The following is a 23783-nucleotide window of genomic DNA, read 5'->3' on the forward strand; positions in this document are numbered from 1 at the left end:
ATCCACACCATCCATTTAAAACACATGGCTTTCCACAAATAATCCTGGGAACTGTAGTTCTGTGGGGGCTGGGGAGTAAACTACAGCTCCCAATAGTCTTCAGAGGAAACCATGTGCTTTAAACGTGATGTAAATGTGACCTCAGTGAGCATTAAGAGCAGAGATTTGAACCCAGATCTTACTCTACCAAATCTAAAGCTCCATTTGCTGTGCCAAGTTGACTCTCTGCTTGGTTACATTTTCAAACAACAGTCCATTGACTGTTGTGACCTGACCTGACCTGAAATTATATAATTTCATACAACAATGAAAGTGCAAAGTGCTCTTGGGCTCTCCTCTCATTCATCCTTGGAACAACCCTGTGAGAGGTTCCAAAGCCCATATTAGAGCAATATCTATATTGTTGTCGTTTAGTCGTGTCCGACTCTTCGTGACCCCATGAACCAGAGCACGCCAGGCACTCCTGTCTTCCACTGCCTCCCGAAGTTTAGTCAAACTCATGCTGGTAGCTTCGAGAACACTATCCAGCCATCTCGTCCTCTGTCGTCCCCTTCTCCTTGTGCCCTCCATCTTTCCCAACATCAGGGTCTTTTCCAGGGAGTCTTCTCTTCTCATGAGGTGGCCAAAGTATTGGAGCCTCAGCTTCAGGATCTGTCCTTCCAGTGAGCACTCAGGGCTGATTTCCTTCAGAATGGATAGGTTTGAGTTTCTTGCAGTCCATGGGACTTTCAAGAGTCTCCTCCAGCACCATAATTCAAAAGCATCAATTCTTCGGCGATCAGCCTTCTTTATGGTCCAGCTCTCACTTCCATACATATACATATATATATACATATATACCTGTATACTTTTATATATATACCTATATACCTATATTAGGCTAACCAAAATATCAAAAAACAGTGTGGGGACTTTTTAGTTCTCCAAACTCTTCACTATTTCCATTTTACAAATGGAGGGAGAAATGAGGTTCCGGGTGTGGGCAAAGCATCCCCAAGGCCACCCACGAAGCCCATGGCTGAATAGACATTTGGTTACTCCGTGGGATGTCATCAGTTCTCACGTGGGCCTTTGGCTCAAAGGCACTGCTGCCCAATTGCGCAGCGGAACTCATTGCCACATGATCTCCAGTCATTAAAACAACAACAAAAGGATGAGCAAGTTGAGCTTTCAGATGGGGAAGGAAGGCCACCAACAGCTGTTAACTGCTGTCCAGTTGAACCGAAGTGTCAGTGAATGCTTAAAAAAAAATCACAAGGTCATAGGAAGTCTTTTGTGTGTGCGTGTGTGGCTGAAAGTTGTTGGTTTTTGTTTTGCTTTTGGCAGCGTTTCTTAGCCAGGTTTGTTTTAGTGGCGAAAGAATACTCTCTGTGTCTTCCTTCGCCTTTCAAAGAAGCTAAAAGAGTGATGGGTGTTTTCTGACCCCCTTCCTCTTTCATCTCCCGCCCCCCCTCCCGCACGCTCCCCCCCACCCCACCCCACCATCCAATTTCGATGTTAATACCTCATCTTTGTTTGCGCGGACCTCTGCTGCGAGCAGTTACGGAGGCTAATTTTTCCATCTGTCCTGCTTGGGCCAGCGACTGGGAAAGCGTGGCTGCCGTTCCCTCCTTTAGGGCACTGATCAGCCGAGCGTTAAGCTTTTAATTGAGGTGTAAGTGTATCGGCTCAAGGGGGAGGCAGTGGTCGGCGGGGGGGGTGGCGCGCTGGCGCAGCAGTTGCGCGCCGCGCGTCTCGGCGAAGCAGCAGCAGCAGCTCACAGCGGCGCTTTGGCGAACCCGAAGAAGCGGCCAGCTCTCCAAGCTCCGTTGCGATGCTGCTAGGTGAGTGCCGCGCAACTTTCTTCCCACCGCCTCCTGCTTTCGGATGAAAACTGTGCCAATTGCTTGTGTCTCTGTCCCCTCTCCTCCTCTCCAACCCCGCCATCCCAATGGAAAGCAGTGTCGTGTGAATTTAGGAGGTGAGTGTTTTTCCTTTCCCCGGTGCGTGTGCGTGTTGCGCGCGCGAGTTGGTGTGATTGTAGAGGTTTTGGCAGCCCAGGAGGGCATCGGTGCCCTCACCTGCTTCGCCTTATTGCCCCCAGAGGGGGGTGTTTATACAAGGCAAAAAAAAAGGCTCAAGAGGAGTCCTGGAGTAGCCATAGGAAAGGTTTAAGTGGCATCCTGTAGGCAGAGAGGGGGGAGGTTTTTTAGCCGGTTGCGGAGAGATCGAGAGAGCTTTCATCGGAGTTTTTTGAAACCAGGACATTGCTGTAGCCGAATCTAAATCAAGGTGTGTAACTCTGCGCTGTCTAAGGGTCCTAGGCAAAAAAAGAGGAAGGATATTGGCTGTTATACGCAAATAAGCACCTTTCCCTGAACTGTTTGGCGAAGTCTAGGTGTTCCCTACTTCTAAGATGCGTATGTTCTCCTTGAGCCTACCTTTTGTGCATTTCACGCAGCCATCCTTTACATGTTAAGGGCAACCCAAGTTGACTTTCCCACTGGCGGCAGCGGCCGCTGTCTTCTTGTATCACTTTTGTGAATGTTCCTGCATCACTTTTGATGGCAAATTGCCAGATCCTTAAAAAGCCTTTTGCAAGGCGATTGATTGCAGGGTGCAGTGGAGTTTTGATCCAAGTACAGGTGAGAATATTGGTTAGATCAAGTCTGCATGTTCAGATCGACTAAAAAAAATTAGCGGCTCACATATGTTTGTGGGTGTTTCCGTTGGTCCTAAGTGATGTGGTGAGCACCTTGGACGCTATCTTCAGAATCCATTCTCTTCTGTTTTCCTTTTCCTCCCCGTCCCCCCATATTTTGGATCCTTGTCCCCTTTCCTTTCTGCACTCTGCCTTATTCCGCTTCTCATTTTCTTAGGCTTTAAGCTAGCATATTAGTTCAGGGCACGGTCTGCATGATAGAATGAAAGAGGATGAGGAAATGATTCAGTTGCAAAAAAAAAATTTTTTTTTTAATGTGTGCAGCATCTTTAAAAATAACTGCTGTTTATGCATGATTCTAAACGAAAATAAGATCAAATATTAATTTAATAATCCAGGCCAGATTTAGAAATGCACCATTTTTGCCACATCTAGGATGAATTCAGTTTTTTTAAAAATAAAAAATCTAAGGTGGAATATATGGGAAATATCTGTTTTTCCCCCTAGCACGGACAAAAAGAATTCTGCGATGAGGAGCACAGGAATTCATTGACTGCCTTTATGTCCCTCCATTTAATAACATGCTTTCCTCATAAAACAAAGTGAGCTATGTCACTTTTGATGCACCCTTGTTTTCCAGAATCCTCTTTTGTGAAAAACACATTCATATGCTCTCAGTCCTTCCCCACATCTTGATTACAAGTAGGGTTTGAGTGGGGCTTTTGTTTGGCTAAACGCAGGTTCTAGTCCTGCTAGAGAAATCAAAACGAAAGCAGACAAGGGCCACCAGTTTACCCTTTGCTCTCCTGCTTTCTCTGCAGCTCCGGAGCACTTTGCGGCAATTCCTGGGCTTTTTTTGTGGTGGGGGCTGTTATACATTGGTGATGGTAATTGCAATTATTTATTGATTACTTTGCCTGGGATGGAATGCAATTCCGCAGCATGGATTAGTGCGTGTATATGTGCGTGTGTGCACAAAAACCTGGGAGGTGATAAAGCACGCGTGGCAAAAACACAATTAAATGGCTTGGGATCTTGGGGTCCGTTTTGGATTCCTCTGCTTTTGGTGGCCAGATAGGCACTGCTGAAAGGGCAACGTCTAAGGAGCTGCAGTGCACATTTCTCTCCCCATACATGTGCCAATAGGGGGTTGTTTAGCAGGCTTTGCACCAGTACCACCTTTAGCTTTCGCTTGTGTGGTTGATAGGGCTTTTATGATATGAGATTTCGGTCCATCTCCTTGCTATACTTGTTAGTCTGGAGAGGCAGTTGCCATTCTGAACGGTGTACGTGTATTGCATATACATGACATAGAGAAAGCGAAATAAAATTCTTCCCCCCCATCCCTCTCTCTGTGCTCATTTTGCTCGGATCTGTCCAGTTGTTGTATACGTGTGTGCCTATTTATAAGATCACCGAGTCTAAGAAAGTCAACCATCTTCTTCATTTGGGCCCTTTTGGACGGCGCTATTTTTCACTGGCAGCGTTGCATGTCAGCTGTCTCGCATGGATCGCTTTAATTTCTCGAATAATCTGAAATGTAATCCATGCCACCCGCCCTTGTCTCACATGGAGCAGCCTTTCCTCATATTCCTGGGATGCGGAACCATTGCTGAGATAATATATCTGGAAATATTTGCTAGGTTCTGTTTGCTTTGGTTTCCTCTTTGCTCCCTTGTTGTCGGGAAGCATATCAGAAAAACAGATACCCCAGATCTTTTGAAGAAAAGAAAAGAACATAACCTGCAACATAACCTTGGGGGGGGGGGCAAGGAATGCACATTTTCCCCTGCTGAAATGACAAATCCAAAATGGGGAATTTCCCCTTTTGTTGTATTAGATTTTTAAAAACTTATTTAAAAAGACCACAATATAGTATTAATGACCTTTGCTGGGGGGGGGGATGATTTGTGGTGAGCGCATTTTAAAAGATAGTCTTACATTTGAACAAAAGGTCTGTATTTTATCTCTCTCTCTCTCTCACACACACACACACATACACACACACAAAAGAAACAAAGTGTGATTTTCTTATATAATTTTTTTAATATTGAAAAATAGCTTTGGGTTCCTTTTCTCTAGTCTGTATGTATAATAACGTATTTTCAAGTACTGATTTGCTGTGCTAAGTGTTCAAATACAGGAACAGGATGCCGGGCGGAGAGGAGGGGATATGAATTCAGCAATCTGACGATGCCGCTGGAAACCTATATTTTCCCCAACAGAGAGCTATGTGCCACCCCTGGTTTATACACCAATCATGGATACAGCAGCAGGGTGTATCCATCAGTCTCCTGTTCTTCTGATCTTTTGATCAGGATGATTATATAGGGGCATGTCCAAATATAAAAGTTTACAATGTGCTGGGCTGCGGTTGCTAAAAGGACTGAAGAGGCATGGGGCACATTACAGAAAGCGATATTGATGCCCTTGCATTTAGACCAGTGGTGCATGCGTGTCTGAAATAATGCTGCTGATCTGATCAGCCTTTCTCAAGAAAGCTAGAGAAATCTGCAGAAATTGACTATGCAACAATGCGCACAAAAATGCGCACTAAATGAATGAAAGGAACAAAGTGGATAACCCTTGTGTCTTTAACCAGGCCAGATTAATTTGCTGCATTGGTATACAAGCTTAAGAACTCATTGGTTAGAATAGTAAGGTAGCAGAATCGTGTTTGTGCGTAATATCTAGTATATGAAAACACGATGAATTGCAATGATTGAAAAATTGTCATTGCTTATAAAGCTATTTTTTTAAAAAAGAAACAAAGAAGCTCTTCTTTTAGCAAGATCAAGGAAAAAAGAACAGATTTTACCTTTTATTAAGGAGATATTACAATTAAATGCAATCAGGCAGCTCAATAATAATAATAATAATAAAACCACATATTTTTATGTATATCAGTGTATTGATACAGCGGTGCCTCTTTTTCCAGGCCTTTTCTGAGCATCTTTCATATATATATGGCCTGCCCCTGACCATTGGGAAGGAGATGCTTGGAAAAGGCCTGGATGAAACCTCAGGAGCTGTAATGGAAGAGTCAGAGAAAATTAGCTAGCGGTAGCTTGCATGAGTGGGAGCTCTGCTTGCTTTTGAGAGGTTCTGCTCTTGTGCTGTAGCTTTTCTCACAGGCCTTTCCTAAGGGTCCCCCCCTCCCAGGAGTGGCTTTGGGGACCATTTTCAAGGGGCTGTTGTGGGTGAAGAGGGCAGAAAAGTCATGTTGCATGCACGAGTACATAATTTTTAGATACACAACCCCATATCTTCTCCACTGTTCACTATCACAAGATGTGAAGACGGCATGGAAAATATCGGGCATGCATTCTCCCCCTGCTTCGCCCCCATGCCCATGCATTTTAATCATGTAAGAGAGTTGTCAGTTTGGCTCCCAGTATTATCAGTTTCCTTACTCATTTCCAGAAAGGAGTGTCACATAATTGTAGACATTCATTGTCTGAAACTGACTAGGGCCAAAAACAAAAAACACACAATTCCTTTTGCTGTAAAACAGCATTGAAAGTTAATTTTGTGATAAAATTACAGTGGAAAATATTACACGTTTATGTTTCCTTAATTTTGTGTGTGCGAAAGGCTTGAACTGATTTGAAACGTTATCTGATTAATATAAATTTTAGGGTTTGCCATAAAGCCTAATGAGTTTTTTTCAAAAGCCCCACTGAACCCAGTGGGAATTACTCTCAAGTAAGTTTACACAGCATTGCAGAATAAATCTTTTAAAGTTTACTAGCATAGAATTTGATCAAAGTGTCCCAGATCTGTTTTCTTTGTCAACATATTTTGATTCTAATGTTAAAACATTCTCAATTCCTGCTTGTTGTTTTCCCACGTCTAATAATGAGCTGTTCCCTTTCTCCAAGAAGGCAAAAAACTTCCTTGTTCCCCCACCCCTTTCAGGGGCACTTTTAAATTTATTTTCACGTTACAAATTTCTGTACCACAATGCTTTGCATCTCTAAGCAGTGTACATAAAAACAGTCTTTTTAATATTAGACAAAACTGTCGTTTATATAATCTATTCCGAGAAGGTAATTTTCAACCTTCCAAATGTGCAGTGCAGAATAAACGGCTATCTGCAAAGTCAGAAGCTTATGCAATGTTGGCAACGGGCTGTTTGCAAGGTTACGTTAGTAGTTGCTGCACACATTTTCATCACTTGTAACCGAGCTATGTACTGATGATTATGCTTGAAGAAGGGTCCCTCTAGACTGCTGTTTTATGGCAGGTGTATTCTGCAACATGTTCTTGGTAGATTCATTATTCTGTTTTATTAGTTGTTCTGTGGTGCTTCCCCAATGTAACCATGACATTGCTATCCAGAGGACCTAGGTAAAGGTAAAGGGACCCCTGACCGTTAGGTCCAGTCGTGGCCGACTCTGGGGTGGCGGCGCTCATCTCGCTTTATTGGCCGAGGGAGCCGGCGTACAGCTTCCAGGTCATGTGGCCAGCATGACTAAGCCGCTTCTGGCAAACCAGAGCAGCGCACGGAAACGCCGTTTTACCTTCCCGCCAGAGCGGTACCTATTTACCATATTTTTTGCTCTATAAGACACACCAGACCACAAGACGCACCTAGTTTTTGGAGGAGAAAAACAGGGGGGAAAATATTCTGAATCTCAGAAGCCAGAACACCAAGCAGGATCGCAGTGCACTGAAAGCAGCAATCCCTCTTGCTGTTCTGGCTTCTGGGATAGCTGCGCAGCCTGCATTCGCTCCATAAGACGCACACACATTTCCCCTTACTTTTTAGGAGGGAAAAAGTGAGTCTTATAGAGCAAAAAAAAAAACGGTATCTACTTGCATTTTGATGTGCTTTCGAACTGCTAGGTTGGCAGGAGCAGGGACCGAGCAACGGGAGCTCACCCCGTCACGGGGATTCGAACCGCCGACCTTCTGATCGGCAAGTCCTAGGCTTTGTGGTTTAACCCACAGTGCCACCCGCGTCCCTGTCCAGAGGACCTACAGTGCAGCTAAAGCAGAACAACCATCTTACCCTCACCCACCAATATTTGTGGCATGAAAAGTAATGCTATTTCAGCAGGAAGTTACAGGGTGTGCACCGATTGGAAATGAAGCAGTGTGGCTGTGATTCCAGCATTGCAGGAGGTTGGACTAGATTGCTTCTTTCACCTCTAAAATTCAATGATTCTAAACTTCTGCTGCAGGTGGAAGGAATGTTTTCTACCTTCTGAGGTTTCCCAGAACGTCAGCCACTGGACACGCGACTGAGCACTCGCACAACCAGCTTGGTCCATGAGAAGGGGGCTGGGGAGAGAAAGGAACAAAGGCTTGGGACCTTAAAATTTAGTCCTACGTTCCTCAACCAGTCCTCCACTCTCTGCTCCCGTTGAATCAGAAACACTCCTGTAGCAATTTGGGCAGACTTCTTCTGTGGAGCAGCAGATCTAGAGGGATTAGCATAATTCTTCTGTCTTGTTATACAATATGACTTTGTTTTCTGCATAATGCTGTTGGAATTAACCATGCTTCCAGATATTCACCCTCCAGCATTTTCTGAAATTTTGCAGCAAAGTCCACAAAGATGAAGTTGTAACTAGGAGCATATGTGATGGTGTTTGGCAAAAATGAGTTTTGAGCTGCTTTGCCTAGCCATTATGCATCAAACGACCTTGCCTAAAGAGATGATTTTGGAGACTAGGGGAATAAATCCTGCTGTCCAGGCAACGATGATATTCTTTTTCACATATATATATTTTATTAAATTTTCTGTTTTACAATTTCAAATGCTCATTTTACATCCTTAAGATATCAGAGACTTCCCTTCTTCTCTTTCCATGGTTCATTTTACATATCTTAAATCCCTGCATATTTTACAAAAACGATACCAATCAGTTTTCAGTTTATTACATCCACCAAAACATATTTGCACTGTTGAATTTATCTTAATGCTGCCATCATTTTCAGCTGTACACAATTATTTTCCATATATTTAATAAACGTTTTCCAATCTTCTTTAAACGTATGTTCTTCTTCTTCTCTTATTCTATATGTTAAGTGCAAGTTGTGCGTATTCTGTCACTTAAGTTGCCGTTCTTCTTCGGTTGGGTTTTCCATTTTTGGGCTTACAAAACACCAGCCTCAGTTGTTGCATACATAAATAACTTTTTCTGGGGATTTCAGTCTGAATTATCCCCAACAGAAAGGACTCTGGTTTTTTATGGAAAGTACTTTTAAACATTTTTTTCCCAATTCATCGTAGATCATTTCCCAGGCAAGGATAATATTCAAAACTTTCTAACGTTATATCAAAGAAAACTGTTTTCTTCAGAATCTTTGAATTGCTGATATTGCCAGAAATTTAGTGTTATTTAGAGAATTGTCAGTGTTTCACTTTTGCTCTTCCTAAGCCTACAGCTGTTTGCAGACCATATATTTAAAGCATGCTTACACATTTTCCCCACCCCAAGAATCCTGGGAGCTGTAGTTTGTTAAGGGTGCTGGGAAAGGTAGCTCTGTTAGGGACAAACTACAATTCTCAGGATTCTTCTGCTTTAAAATATATGTGATTTTTACAGCCTTAATGTTGATTCAGGTTATCCATTTAATAGTTATCTTAACAAATTTAGATCAGACGTCTCAACAGCAGCAGCAGCAACAACAACAACATTTTAGCTTAGTGGGGTTTTCACCTTTTCTTAAAACCCCAAAGGGAATATCTATTGGAAATGTTTCAACATGAACATCTGGTTGCTAATTGCAGCCACTCAACAGGCACCCTGAGAAAAGGTGTTTCATAAATCTGTTGACTAGCTCCTAGCAATCTCCTTTATAACAGAGATAATTTAGCTTAATAATAATAATAATACCCAACCCAAGGACAAGAGCTATAATATCTGAGTGCTTGGCTCTTGTGTGATTGATTCCTTTGGATCATCCAGCACAGAAATGGCGTCTAAGCTGCTCAAAGTATTTTGCTGTTGCCATTGCAACATATCTTTCTGTCTACCTTCTGACTTCTCTTTCCATCCAGTAGTTCCTTTGGCTGTAACAAACTGAGAAAGTTATAATTTACAGATTAAACCCTTCCCAGAATGGGAGCTGTATCCTCTATCTTTGATCCAGGGAAGAAAGGAAGGGGTATCTTTTTTTACTTTCTCATGAAGCACAGTCTCTCCCTCTTTGCCTCCCCATCCCCACAAAGACAGATTGGTGGAAACAGAGACCAACATTGCTGCAGGGGTTAGAAGAGACTGAGCTTGAATTGGACAATTACCTCTTCCTTTTTCCTCTTCCTGAGTTTCCTAGTTCTTCCTGCCCCGGGTCAAGATTAAGCTTGCTCCCCTCTCTTGATGAGTTCCACATTATGTACCTGTCACAGAGATGCATTCTTTAGCACAGATGAGTCAAATGTTTGGTCCATTGGTTCCTGTGAATGCTGAAGGTTTTAGCGATGTGTTGGGCCTATCAAGGACACTAATCTCCTTTGAATCCTGGGGCACCACCCAGGTGCTTCAAATCCGGCATCCCAAACTCTGTCTACCTTACTTGTCTTGTTGTGAGTGGGGAGCTTATCAGTGGAATGTGAGGCTGCAATCCTATACTCCTCACCTTGGAAACCCAGTAGAGTTTGCTTCCAGCTATATTTGTCAGGATTGCTCTGTTGATTGCAGTTAGGACCACTGGTTTCAGACCTAAAACCTTGTGGTTCTTGCTCCTTTTTTTTGTAGAATATTTGGGAATGTGGGGGCTTCACCTTGGTCATCAGCCCAGAAAGGGCAACTAATTTTGGACCAACCCATTAAAAATGGTACTTACTCTTCTTACACTCAGCATATTTTCAGTAGAAACTTGCACTGATTTTTACACCAGTTTAAGGGCTCATCTAGACTTCCCCTTGTCCCACTACTTTGTCCCGGGAAAACCCAACCTTTGCTGCTGAATTGGAGCAAATGTCAATCAGGTTTTTCATGGATTGGTGTTTGCTCTGATTCAGCGCTAAAAAGCGTGTTTCCCTAGGGAAAGCAGTGGGGCAAACAGAAAACTGCTTGGACCCATGCTTTCTAGGCATGGGGAAAGCAGAATTGTAGACGCCATGGGTTTCTCCAAGGTTCTTGGGAGTTATAGATTGGCAAAGGTGCTGAAACGTACCGGTATCTTTAAGAGATTTTCTGCTCACAGAACGTCAGTATCTAGCATCCTCATAGAGATGGTAAGGTGGTTGGTATCTGTCTGTCTTGGGAGACAATGGAGGAGTGCGCCTTTGGAGGTGAAGTCAGATTGTTGGAGAGTTACAGTGCCTGCTATGACTGTAGAGACAGATGTGGGGGAAACATGTTCAGTAGCAACTGGGGCAAATGAAAGCATCTGGCAGTGCTGCTGCAGATACACCATGGCATTTCTTTTGTCTGTACTTCTCCCAGTAGTCATTCCTCCTCCAATCATTGCTGTGGTACCATGAAACCATTAAAGGTCTTTGTAGACATACATTCAAACTCTTCTTTTTCAGCTTGCACAATCCTTTAGGGCAGGCGTGGCCAAACTTGGTCCTCTAGCTGTTTTGGGACTACAATTCCCATCATCCCTGACCACTGGTCCTGTTAGCTAGGGTTGATGGGAGTTGTAGTTTGGCAAAAGCTGGAAGACCAAGTCTGGCCATGCCTGCTTTAGGGTCTCAGATCCCGTGTGAGCCATTTCTCTCCGGGATCCAGTAATGATGCTATGTGCTTCTGCTGTAATTTGCATAAAAAGAGTCCCGATGTATCTGACTAAAGGTCCAGTTGGTTCAACAACATTTCCCCAGTAGTGGAAATCCAGAAGCAGAGTCTGAAAGCTTTGTGCAACACTGCCCCCCCACCCCCAATTTGGTATGTAGAGGTATAATGATTCTTTGCAGCTATAGACAAAATCTTGGAAGGTAGAATTATCCCCCCTTTTAATATTCTTTCAAGTCACCTAAGCCATAACCACATATTGTAATGCAAGGATCCTCACACTTTCTACCACCAGTGCCCACTGGAGACCCCAGAAAATCCCTATTCTGGAGCCTGATAATACATTTCCAGATCTCTGTTCCAGTTGTTCCATGATGGAGCATTGCAGACCCTCCAGGTGTCCCTATTTTCCAGGGACAGTCCCAGATTTACAGAAGCCGTCTCGGTTTCTGATTTGATCCCGAAATGTCCTTCTTTTCTTTAGGATGTCCCTATTTTAATTGGAGAAATGTTGGTGGGTATGGAGTTATGCAACCCCTAAGACAAGGAGATACCTTTAGAAAACATCTGAAGGCAGTCCTGTATAGGAAAGGTTTTTTAAAAAAATGTTTAATGTTTTATTATATTTTTATATATGTTGGAAGCCACCCAGAGCGTCTGATGCAACCCGGTCAGATGGGTATGGTATAAATAATAAAATTGTTATTATTATGGAATAGGACGTCCCTTTCTTCATTGGAGAAATGTTGGAAGGTATGAGCATGTGCTTTGCATGAATAAGGCTGCAGTTCAAACCTTGGCCTCTTCAAGAAGGCCTGGGAAAGACCCCTGGTCTGATACCATTGAGAGCTACAGTCAGGCAGCATGGGCAGATTCTATAGAAGGCAGCTTCCTATTTACCTATGTTCGCTTCCGCACCCTTCTTGCAGTTTCCGTTTGTGGAGAAGTCACCCAAGTCCATACTGGGGAGATGGGGATGCAGTCAAAACGGAGTATCCTTGTCAGAAGCATTCTTTGTTTCAACACAGCATCTTCTCTATGCTAGCTTGACAGAATATGGCCAGCAGCTCCCCTAGCTACCCTGAAGTTGCTGTCACCAGCACGGATCACTGAGCCGGCTGCAACTGGGGACCGCGTGATGCAGGCTAAAAACATATTCTGCCTCTACGAAGCTGGCGTAACCAAAAGGCTCCCAAAAATCTGTTTCCTGATGCTCAAGGTATAGGGGCACAGTTTTCACAGAATGGCCTGAGAATTTGGGAGATGTGGTGGCCCGTTATTAAAAAAGGAGTGGACTCTCAACATGATATGAGCACATCATGTGGCAGAGTAGCAGTTCCGTGCCTGGCGTCGCTGTGTCCTATTTCATTAAACTCTTTTGTGACAAATTGCAAAGGGTAAGGAGGGGGGGGCAGGGGAGGAGAGTTTGGGGTGGTTCTCTTAGTGCCTTCGAAAATAATGAATGCTGTTTTTAAAAGACGTGTCTAAAATATAACATACCTAAGATTTTAGAGACCTTTTTAAACAGTTATAGCAAGACTGGTGTTGGTACAAGAGCACCCAAAATCAGAAAAGAGGTTCAGTTTCCCATCAGTCTGTGTGTCTTCATAGCGAGAATCTGGAATCAGGCAGCAGTTTTCTGTTCCGACCTGTATTCATCACAATTGCCTCATTACATCTGTATTCACATACATATAAAGCATTCTTGTACCACTTGAACAGCTCCCTCCCAAAGAATTCTGGAGACTGTAGTTTGTTAGGGGGCTGGGAATTGCACGTCAGAGTGCAAGTAGATAAATACGTACCCCTCTGGCGGGAAGTAAACGGCGTTTCCGTGCACTGCTCTGGTTCGCCAGAAGCGGCTTAGTCATGCTGGCCACATGACCCGGAAGCTGTATGCCGGCTCCCTCGGCCAATAAAGCGAGAGGAGCGCCGCAACCCCAGAGTCGGCCACAACTGGACCTAATGGTCAGGGGTCCCTTTACCTTTTTAACAGCTGTCAGAACCTTTAAACTACCGTTCCCAGGATTCTTTTGGGGAAGCCATGAATGCTAAAATATTGCTTTGAATGTGTGGTGTTGAGGTGATGGAGTGTTTTGGGACTGGGAATAGGTTGTGCTCCTTTTGTCCTCCATACAAACAACATTCTCTAACCTCCTGATCAGTTTTTCATACAGCCCAAGCCAAGGGACATCAGGCCGTCATTGTGTTGGGTTTGTTTTTTGTTCATTCAACAAGGCTACAGCCTGGGGATTTTCTTCACAATGTTTTCATGTTCTCAGGGTTCTTCTTGCAATCGTTCTCGAAGGGCAGCACCCTCATCAGAACAGTGATGCTCAGACCGAGGCCTCCGGAGTCTTGAAGCGAGTGGTGCAGTTATTTCTTGGAAATGATGCTTTTCTTAATGTTTCTGTGGGCAACCCAAATAATCAAGTACTGCACACCTTCCAAGTTATGCTCCTTCTTCCTGTGCTATCCCCCTCTCCCAGTTGCCTAGGCTCCAGTAGTAGCCACTTCAGCTGCCAGTACGCAGTAGAAAGAAGAACCACAGAGTGAAAATATGGCAGCTTCCATAGCTGGATGGGGGGGGGGGGTGTTTGAGAGAAAGAGGAGCATTTACAAAGGGCATGTAGGCAGGGGCTTAGTTTGCAGAGTTCGATGTCCCTTGCCTCTTAAATTCTCTGATTTATTTTCAACAGAGGAAAACTGGGAGAGTAAAGGGGGTTGTTGGGCTGCGGGTAAGACAATTGTGATGCATCCTTTGCAGACTTTGCAGATCAAACGCATTGGGAATATAGTGGTACCTCAGGTTAAGTACTTAATTCGTTCCAGAGGTCCGTATTTAACCTGAAACTGTTCTTAACCGGAAGCGCCACTTTAGCTAATGGGGCCTCCCTCTGTTGCCGCGCCGCTGGAGCCCGATTTCTGTTCTCATCCTGAAGCAAAGTTCTTAACCTGAAGCACTATTTCTGGGCTAGCAGAGTCTGTAACCTGAAGCGTATGTAAACTGAAGCGTATGTAACCTGAGGTACGACTGTACACTTCTGATGGGAGAGGAGATGAATGGATGAAATGTGGGTGTATACGTTTTATTGTGACTTTTGTCTTGTTCCTGCATACTATTTTTTTTTTAATTAACGAAGTTTTCCAGTGTCAGCTTTGCAAAAAAAAAAAATAATTACGGTATGCATCTGTCATAAAGGAGGTGTGTCAGAGAAAGGGGGGAGTTTTCAGATCCTTTTGAGAAGCAAGTTTTGCCTGAGCTGTTGTCAGAAAAAGGCAGAATCTGCCCATATTTTTTAATCTTGTTGTGGGGCCAAACTGCATGTGGCATGGGGAGATCCACAGTTGATCTCCCCATGTTTTGCTGTAATGAAGGAAGTGGGGGGTGGGTTACTTCAGATTGGATTGCAGCAGCCCCGCAGGCAGTTTAATCCTTCTCCTGTGGGCCGTTTTGTAATCAACCTCTCCCCACACAGCTGCTTTCCAGCTCTCACCTGTGTCTCACCTGCTCTTGCCAACGTGGGTGGTAAGGCAGCAGGGTGGTTTGGGGCGGGGGGAGTCATCACAAGAACAACCTGAGAAGAAAAGGGTCCCCCACCCAAAAAACAAAAGCAAAACCCCTCTCACAACAGTACCTCGGGTTACAGACGCTTCAGGTTACAGACTCCACTAACCCAGAAATAGTACCTTGGGTTAAGAACTTTGCTTCAGGATGAGAACAGGAATCGTGTGGCGGTGGCAGCAGGAGGCCCCATTAGCTAAAGTGGTACGTCAGGTTATGAACAGTTTCAGATTAAGAATGGCCCTCCAGAACGAATTAAGTTCTTAACCCGAGGTACCACCGTACTTGATTCCAGATCTTCCAGCTTCATTTATAGTTTGATCCCGAGATACTGCTTGAAGCGGGAAACCGATTTTCTTACTTTTCTGCAGCATATACAATATTTTAACAGTCCAATAGATGTCATCATCTTGTACCTATTGCAAGCTTTCCTACCTAGCAGCTTATAGTCTACCCCGATTGATCCTCCAGTCTTCCCTGCTTTTCAGCTAGAAAGGTCATTTGAATGCTCGATTCCCTTTTCTCACTCCTTTTGACCCTTGAACTGAGCCCAAGGACTCTTGTTTTCTGTGCCAGGGCTCCCCCTGGAACATACAACAAAGTAGGACCCTTACTTTAGCCTTTGTGCATCCTTATCTCCAATGGAAGAGGGGTCATTTCTTCCACTCTCTGTTAGGATCTTTTTCAGATGCTCCTGTCTGAAATAGGGTTCAGCTTTTTTTATAGGGAGAGTTGTGTGCTTCTTACGATAGAAGCAAAAAAAAAATATCTAAATTTTGGACTCAAGGAAAGCAGTAATCTGTGAGTTGTGTGCAACCTGTGATTATGCATTATTATGCATGGCTGATTTTGCTTTTGCTATTATTGATGTCTTGGATCCCACAGCCACTTCAGATGCTGTGATTAGCAGAGAATCGGGCTAAAACGTTTAAAACAAGAATACGTTACGGGGCAACCATTGGAAATCCTGTTCAGCCTCCACCACTCTGGGCTAAAGCATTGCCTTTATACTTTTGGACTGTGCAGCCGTGAAGGCTAGAATGATGCTTTTAAAAAGAAAGGATCGAGGCTGAGATTCTTGCTGTGCACCAGATTTCTGCACTTTCGTGGTGGAATTGTGACATCCGCAGTCTTGTGTAATGGGCAGTGAACATAACATCTGTTGTTCCTGCCAAGCTAATGCACCCAAGGGGCAGTGATTTTCAGCAGATAGCTAATGTGGTCCCAAATACTTTTCAGGAGCATGTTCTGAAACAGGGCCACACCGCCCTCCCTCTCTTGAAGATAAAAGCAGCCAAGTTAAGCAGATATGTTTAAATTCATGGCGTTAGTCAAGTCTATGATGCTACCCTGTGATGCTACTTGCATACCTGGAACAGAGTTGAAAAGATATTCTTCACGGCAGTATAAAATGTCTTGATGTTAAACATACGTTTTAGAAACACATTCTCGGTGAATGGAAATGTTAAACTTATGAACCCATTTTGTGGGTCAGGGTTTGTTGAGCGCAACTGTGAGAAGCAGTATCTTCAAGGTCAGGGGAAGAGTCATGGGGTGCTTCCAGGTATCAACTGCCTCAGGAACAGCAGGACTACAAGGGGAAGTGCATATAAGTCAGAGCTCAGCAACCTAAGGCCCATGGGCTGGAGGCAGCTCACAGAGGTCGTTTGACCGGCCCACGAGCCACCCCCAAACCGAGCTGCCCACTCGTGCGCTGCGCTAAACCAAAGAATGGGGCCTCGCTTCCGTGGTGCTGGAAATCACATATGCGCAGACGCCAAAAATCGTGGGCTTGCGCGCACGCACCATCTGGCCCACGGAGGGATCTCTGCGGGACTGATCTGGCCCAGGCAAGATAAACCTTGCCGACGCCTGATCTAAGTAATAATAGGTACTAGTGAATGGGAGAGGGGTGGCTATGCCACTGTTTTTGAGCACCCTATGGAAGTGCTGCCCTAATGATACGATATACAATACAATACAATACAATACAATACAATAATATTTATTGTCATTGTCCCATACAGAACAACGAAATTGAAAATCTACATCAGACACTCAGAAACCAACAAGTCTGCTATTCCAGCTATCCCAGCCTGGTTAGCCCCCTAAAAACTCTGATACCCCATAATTAAATACAATATACTCCCATACAGACTACCTTACACTGCGTTTAAAACCAAAATCACATTTGAATAGAAACTGTTTCTCAGGCGGCTAGTCCTAGTCTTTATAACCCTGTACCTTCTTCCAGAAGGCAGAAGCTGAAAGAGATTATTTCTTGGGTGCGTGCTATCCTACACTATCTCTGCAGCTTTCTTATGGCACTTGGAAGCATAGATTTGATCCAAGGTGGGGAGAGTGCACCCAGTTATTCTCTCCGCAGTCTTTACAACCCTGGACAACATTGTTTTTCCCCTGACTGTGCAGCTCCCAAACCACACACAGAGACCATAAATTAATACACTCTCAACAACACAATGGTAAAATGCCAGAGTGAAGTATAATATGGAAGCAGCCTAATCCACATCTTCTCAGTTTTGAAATGAGGCAATCAATGGTGCTGCGCATGAGATGCTGCTTATTGCTTCAGGGGAGAGGTCCTTCTCAAATATGTGCTGCTGGACAGCAGTAAGCTCTTGGTGCAGAAATCTGTGATTCGGCAGGCATGGGATGAAGCTTAATTCAGGTCCTTCATTCCTTCTCCATGCAGAATTTGGGGCAAGCACTTCCTTAACATTCCTTAACTGTACTCAAACCTCTGGAGGTTCAGACACGCACAATTTTTTGTTGGCTGCTTTAGTTTCCTAAATCGTTCAGATGCTAACTATGGGATAGAATCCAGCGGGAAGCTCCGTGGGCAACTCCCCTTGAAACGAGACCTGCTCAAGGGCACTACTAATCTCTTGTGCAGCACCTGTTCATTACCCTGTTCATTTTGCTCGAAATGTTTTCACTGGGTCCTGCCTGCAGTGGTTCACTCCTCCTTGTCCCCCTGCCCCGAATCTAGTTTTGCATGTTTTGGAGCACAGATTAGCAACCCTGATGGACAACAAGTGTCAAATAAAATAGAGGCTGATGATACGGCTTAAGTACACCTAGGCACCGATCAACTTCCTCTGTAAAAGGCTGCTCCAAGGGTGTCCTCTGTTTGTTCACAATGCATAGTTCTCTGTCTGATGCCTTTGGCCATTCAATCAGATAGCTAACTGGAAAAGTTGGACAAGATCTGTCAATTCCCTAATCCCTTTCCCCCTTATCGTTCGTCTCCAGTCAAACCAAGGAAGTGATAAATAGGCCTTCTTTTCTAAATTATATGTAAAAGGCTGCTTCTCCTCCTTCAAGGGAAACAAAAGTTCAGTTCTTCCTCCATAGTGTTTGGTTCCCCGGCCCAAGAGCAAGCTATGGTGCCGCCTGGGAAACATCCGAATCAAATAAGAAGTGTAAGTGGTATTTCATTGAGCACTGGAAGCACAAATTCACCTGGTTGCAGTTTCACTATGAACGCAAGCTATGTTCTGCAACAAGTGCCGCCAGGCCCTTCTGAGAAACAAGCACCTCAAAGCTGAGAAGGCCTTCACCGTGGGCACAGATAACTTCCAGCGTTGTGCCCTCCTGCATCATGTCACCCCAGGGGGCTCACCGGCAGGCCCTGGCAGTCAACAGGGAGCAGTTGGCTTTTGAGACACAGGTGCAAAGCCGCCAGGAGCTGTATTCAGATGTCAAAGCGGAAGTCAGCCCCATCAAGGTAGCTGTCTTCACCGCAGTCAACTGAACGGCCATGGAGGAAGTTTCCAATGAGAAATACTCCTCTTTGCTTGAGCTGCAGAAGTTCAGTCTCTGCCCAGCACTGCTGACCTGTGAGCACAGCAGATACTGCCATTCCACCGGCATCTGGGCAACACAGGTGTATATCTCTGAGTGCACTGCTTGAAGTGGTCTCCCTCTCTCTCCCTCCCTCTCTCTCCCTCTCTCTCTCTCTCTCTCCCTCCCTCCCTCCCTCGTGTGTGTGTGTGTGTGTGTCAGGGAGAGTATACACATTCTGTATTCCAGAAGTGTCCAAAATCTTTGCCTAGAAAACCCAGATTTTGTGATTGGAATAAAATGGGCAACAAAGGTTTCTTGGCATTAATTTCTTTTGCATAATTTATTGAGCTTCAGTTTATTTAGGATTTTTTTTACTTACTCGGGAAACAAAAAAAAAGGGGGGGTGCTGGCAGTGATAACGTTTTAGCATTTACTTTGGAGTATTAATCCTTGTAACAACCTTGTTAAGATTAGGCCAGTATTGTCTCCATGTTCTTTTAAAAATTCTATTATTAGTATTATTATTATTACAAACATTTATTACAGAAAAAGACTGTACACACACACGTGAATTCATATATACATAATCCCCATATTCTTAACCAGTATGCCTGGCATTGCTAGAGAGGGATGGGAAAATACAGAGTTTAGCTTACGTTGCTAGAAGGGTTAGAGACGAGGGGTTGTATCCATTGTTAGTCACACTCAGATTAGCCCTACCGAAATTAATGGACCTGGTTAACTAGGGTGTATTAATTTCAATGGGTTTGTCCTAAGTTGGGGTGAAAACCACTCTCTTGATGCTACTTTCTGGACATCGCCCCAATGGTAGGATTGGAACCACTGTAATACAGTTCACCCAGTTCCCATTCCTTGGATCCGGTCCAGGAGGATACCGTCATCGATGGTATCAAAAACCAACAAGAGATCAAGAAACAGGGGCAAAGTCACATTGTTCCTGTCCTCCTTTCTACAGAGAATATTCGTCAGAGAGACCAGTGCCAATTCAGTTCCATGGCCAGACCTGAACCCAAATTCGAATGGTTCTAAATTATCTAAATATGCCTACACCAGAAGCTTTTAACAGTTTCATAGAGAGGAATTGCTAACTGTAAAGAGTCTTCAAAAATGAGACTTTTTCTTTTTAAATAAGAGGCCCATGATAGTTAAATACTGAGCCCTGTAATGAGAAAAGCAACTTAAATTAGCATAATAGGCTACGGAGGTTTCCTTTTTAAAGCAAATTCTTTTTCCACATTCTCAGCTAGTCCTTGAACATAGTCACCCAGCCAAAGCAACGAGAGCTCAGAGGAAGAGGAAGAACGGGGGAAATCTTTTAATTTTACCAGCATTTCATGCCTATTAAAATCAAATTAATTTGCCTGATCTTGAGCGTTTGCCAGTTGTTTTGCATAAATAAGGGTCTCTGTTTTATGGAAGATAAACATGCTAATTAGATTTCTCTCTATTTCACTCTCTCTCTCTCTCTCTCTCTCACACACACACACACACACACACAATCCTGCAGACTTTGCTTAAAAAAAAGAAAAGAAAAAGAAAGGAGGGAGGGGGTAGGGTTAGTAATTAAAATATTTCAACAAAATGGAATGAAATGCACCCAGACCTTGCAGCAGCGTTCCCTGGAAGGAACTGGTGAAATGAGCAATAATGGCCAATCTTTGGTTTGCAAATGGAGACAAGTTCATACAAAATTGGACAATCCTGCTTTTGCATGGTAGTGAGATGCACAAGGCTGGCATGCTTTCTGAAAGTAATTACCCCCCTTTAAAAAAATAAATCAATCCACAGTGCACCTGGATATTTTGAGCCTGTGAAATAAAGATCAGTATATTGAGAAGGGAGAAGAGTGTATTGGGTCTCCTAATGGCTCCTGTATGGATCACAGAAATGGGGTGACATGTCGTCTTGCCCCACAGGGATCACTGCATACCCCAAGTAGTGGTTCTCAGTGTGTGCAAACTGGTATCGTCCTCTGCTAGATATAATTGTCACAAACCAAAGAAGGTTTAGCTGGCAATCATAATTTTTGCCCTAAGCATGGCAAAAGACCTTTCAAAGGGGAGGCAACATGGTCACAGGACCCTGTGGCATAGGGCTAACAGACATCATTTTATGCCACATTTCCAGGCACAGGTCCGTGCTATAAAGCCCATGTCTGAGTGCTTTTTTGTAGGTGGGTTTCTCCAGTTTCCCCACAAAAACTCACTCTTTACTGACAAATAGGAGCAAACAGCAAACCATGGAAAACCCAATTTGCTGTTTGCTCTGATTCAGCATTAAAGAGTGAGTTTTCGTGGGGAAAGCACTGGGGGGGTGGGGGGGGGTGCTTAGGCACTAAGGTGGCTAGAAAGCACGGGGCAAAATGTAAGTGTGGATGAGCCTATAGCCGAAAATCATCAAGGAAAGCGAAATCAGAGATCCAAAAAAGAAGAAATTTCTCTTTCCTGTTAACAATTTACATATTTTTAAGAGGCTCAATTAATTTCTAAAGAACCTGAGTTTTCTGCAAGTTGAAACTTGTTCTAAGCATTCATATATGCATTCCCCCCCCACACACACTCTGTCCCCCCCAAACTTTGGTCCTCATCTGTCTGACACCAGACAGCCATTGCCAAAGTCCTACACAATGAAGACAAGCTTAGGCTGAAGATCTCACCTTTCATTTGGTTAGTGGTGGAAGAGACGCTGGATGCACTGGAATGAAGAAACCTTGTTGCTGTTTTTTAACACCACCAGTTCCCCTCATGAAGGCCAAACTTCCATCGTGTTCCTTGGCATCATTCAGCTTCCAGACAGTGAGGGCTACACAGCAGTCAAGGCAAGCCAACCCAACCATGAAAGTTGCATGGCTGAAACTCTGGAGGTTCCTCCCTGTTAACCCACAGACACTGTGGTGTGGGATCTAAGGTGAAATCCAGCTTTCCTCTTCTCACTGAGATACACTCCCTCTCTCACCAGTGGAGTGGTCTGCTGCTGGCATCAAAGGAAATCTTAGATATAAGATTATGCACCAAAATCGTGGATGCTGTCTACCCGCTGTGTGCCAGCTTCACAGCAGAAAACAATCGTATCCAGCACTTGCAGAGTGTCTTTGAGTTCTGTGAAGTAAACATGGAAAGGTCAAGAGCCATCCACTGGAGTGCCATCTTGCCAGCCGTGGAGATTATAGAGGCCAGCTCTTGGCCAGCCTTGTTGTGTCCGCTGGAGGCCGAGTCAGAGAGATATCCGCTGGCATTTGGTCTCTGTGGGGAGCTGAAGAAATTCAGTTCCCTCGCTTTCACTAAGCTGCTTCCAGACACCTTGCCCGTTTTCCAGAAACTGAACAAGTTATTCCAGCTAAAGAACTTTGATCTCTCCGTATTGAAACCTGTGGTCTCTGCCACCATTATCAGCCTCCAAAACCAGATCAAAACTAATGGCTACAACTTCAAAGGGTTCCTTAATGAACTCAATGAGCAGCACCACTGTGAGGACCAGAATGTACGGAGTTGGTTCTGCGACGAAGGTGTGGAATTGACTGACTGTTCCAAGGCACGCCTGACAAAATGTGAACATTTCAAGGATAGTTTCTTAAAGAGTATGTGGTGCAAACTAAAGGATACATTCCGTAGCACTTCTCTGGAGATGATAAGAAGAAGAGAAGAAGAGTTTGGATTTGATATCCCGCCTTTCACTCCCTTTAAGGAGTCTCAAAGCGGCTAACATTCTCCTTTCCCTTCCTCCCCCACAACAAACACTCTGTGAGTTGAGTGGGGCTGAGAGACTTCAAAGAAGTGTGACTGGCCCAAGGTCACCCAGCAGCTGCATGTGGAGGAGCGGAGACGCGAACCCGGTTACCCAGATTACGTGACTACTGCTCTTAACCACTACACCACACTGGCTCACAGCACAAACACTTTCTCCACCATATTTAACCCCAAATGCTATCCTCACTTTTTAGAGGAAATGGGGAGCTATGGTTTGGATGACTGAACTTCCTTTTGCAGATGTATTCCGGTGTGGTGAGACTCGAGCGAGCACTGAACGGCTGCCCCGTCTTTAAAAAGGTAGTATTTAGCCTCAACCAGCTTTCCTACAAAGACCTTTGTGCTAAGCTGGTCTGTTGAAATTCTGAGATGCATGAATTGTTCCCAGACTTTGCCATCCTGGCTGCAATGGCTTCGGTGATGCCTTTTGGCTCTGCATTGTATGAGAAAATCAACAAAGGAATGCAACTCTTTAAGCAGGACCAGTGGGGCTTTTCGAAAGAAGATCAGGGCTTCTTCAGCATTCCCATTGATGGACCAACCCTCAACAAGTTTGATTTCACTTTAGCCATTGAGTATTATGAAAGCCTAGACAAACCTAGACAGCATTTTAAAAAGTAGAGACATCACCTTGCCAACAAAGGTCCATATAGTAAAAGCTATGGTTTTCCCAGTAGTGATGTATGGAAGTGAGAGCTGGACCATAAAGAAGGCTGATCGCCGAAGAATTGACGCTTTTGAATTATGGTGCTGGAGGAAACTCTTGAGAGTCCCATGGACTGCAAGAAGATCAAACCTATCCATTCTTAAGGAAATCAGCCCTGAGTGCTCACTGGAAGGACAGGTCCTGAAGCTGAGGCTCCAATACTTTGGCCACTTCATGAGAAGAGAAGACTCCCTGGAAAAGACCCTGATGTTGGGAAAGATGGAGGGCACAAGGAGAAGGGGACGACAGAGGATGAGATGGTTAGACAGTGTTCTCGAAGCTACAAACATGAACCTGACCAAACTGCGGGTGGCAGTGGAAGACAGGAGTGCCTGGCGTGCTCTGGTCCATGGGGTCACGAAGAGTCGGACACGACTGAACGACTAAACAACAACAACATTATGAAAGCATGAGATGAATGGACTTTCTAATGGCACAGGCCAAGTAAGGTTTAGAAAGGGATGTTAGGAACACAACTTGAACTGAACCACAGCATTCTGTGAAAGTGTTAAATTTTGCCGAAATTACCTGGACTGAGGAGCAGAGTAGAGAATGGAGTGCCTTACATTTTAAACTAAAGTACTTAAAGGTCAATGTGCTTTTT

At 44.2% G+C, this 23783-nt stretch overlaps 2 protein-coding genes across 12 annotated transcripts in view; both read left to right on the forward strand.

Annotated features, from left to right (window-relative positions):
• The window catches only part of ZNF385C (zinc finger protein 385C), a 164414-nt gene that overhangs the window by 92235 nt on the left and 48396 nt on the right, over positions 1-23783 (forward strand). The window contains exon 1 of one of the 11 annotated variants that reach the window (XM_083407751.1): positions 1708-1823. The exons of 9 other annotated variants lie outside the window; for them this stretch is intronic. In XM_083407751.1, the coding sequence (XP_083263877.1) occupies positions 1814-1823 (10 nt within the window). In that variant the 5' untranslated portion in view covers positions 1708-1813. One more of the 11 variants, XM_083407750.1, reaches the window with a different exon arrangement.
• LOC310662478 (uncharacterized protein C17orf113) lies at positions 16221-23094 on the forward strand (the record flags this gene model as incomplete). Its single annotated transcript, XM_083409411.1, is given in 10 exon segments — positions 16221-16225; positions 18296-18408; positions 18411-18529; positions 18531-18671; positions 18675-18797; positions 21329-21427; positions 21686-22311; positions 22615-22691; positions 22694-22830; positions 22834-23094. Coding segments are annotated over 10 exon segments (1701 nt in total).

The sequence above is a fragment of the Podarcis tiliguerta genome, assembly GCF_965153285.1.
Source record: "Podarcis tiliguerta genome assembly, chromosome: 13".
Classification (NCBI taxonomy): domain Eukaryota; kingdom Metazoa; phylum Chordata; class Lepidosauria; order Squamata; family Lacertidae; genus Podarcis; species Podarcis tiliguerta.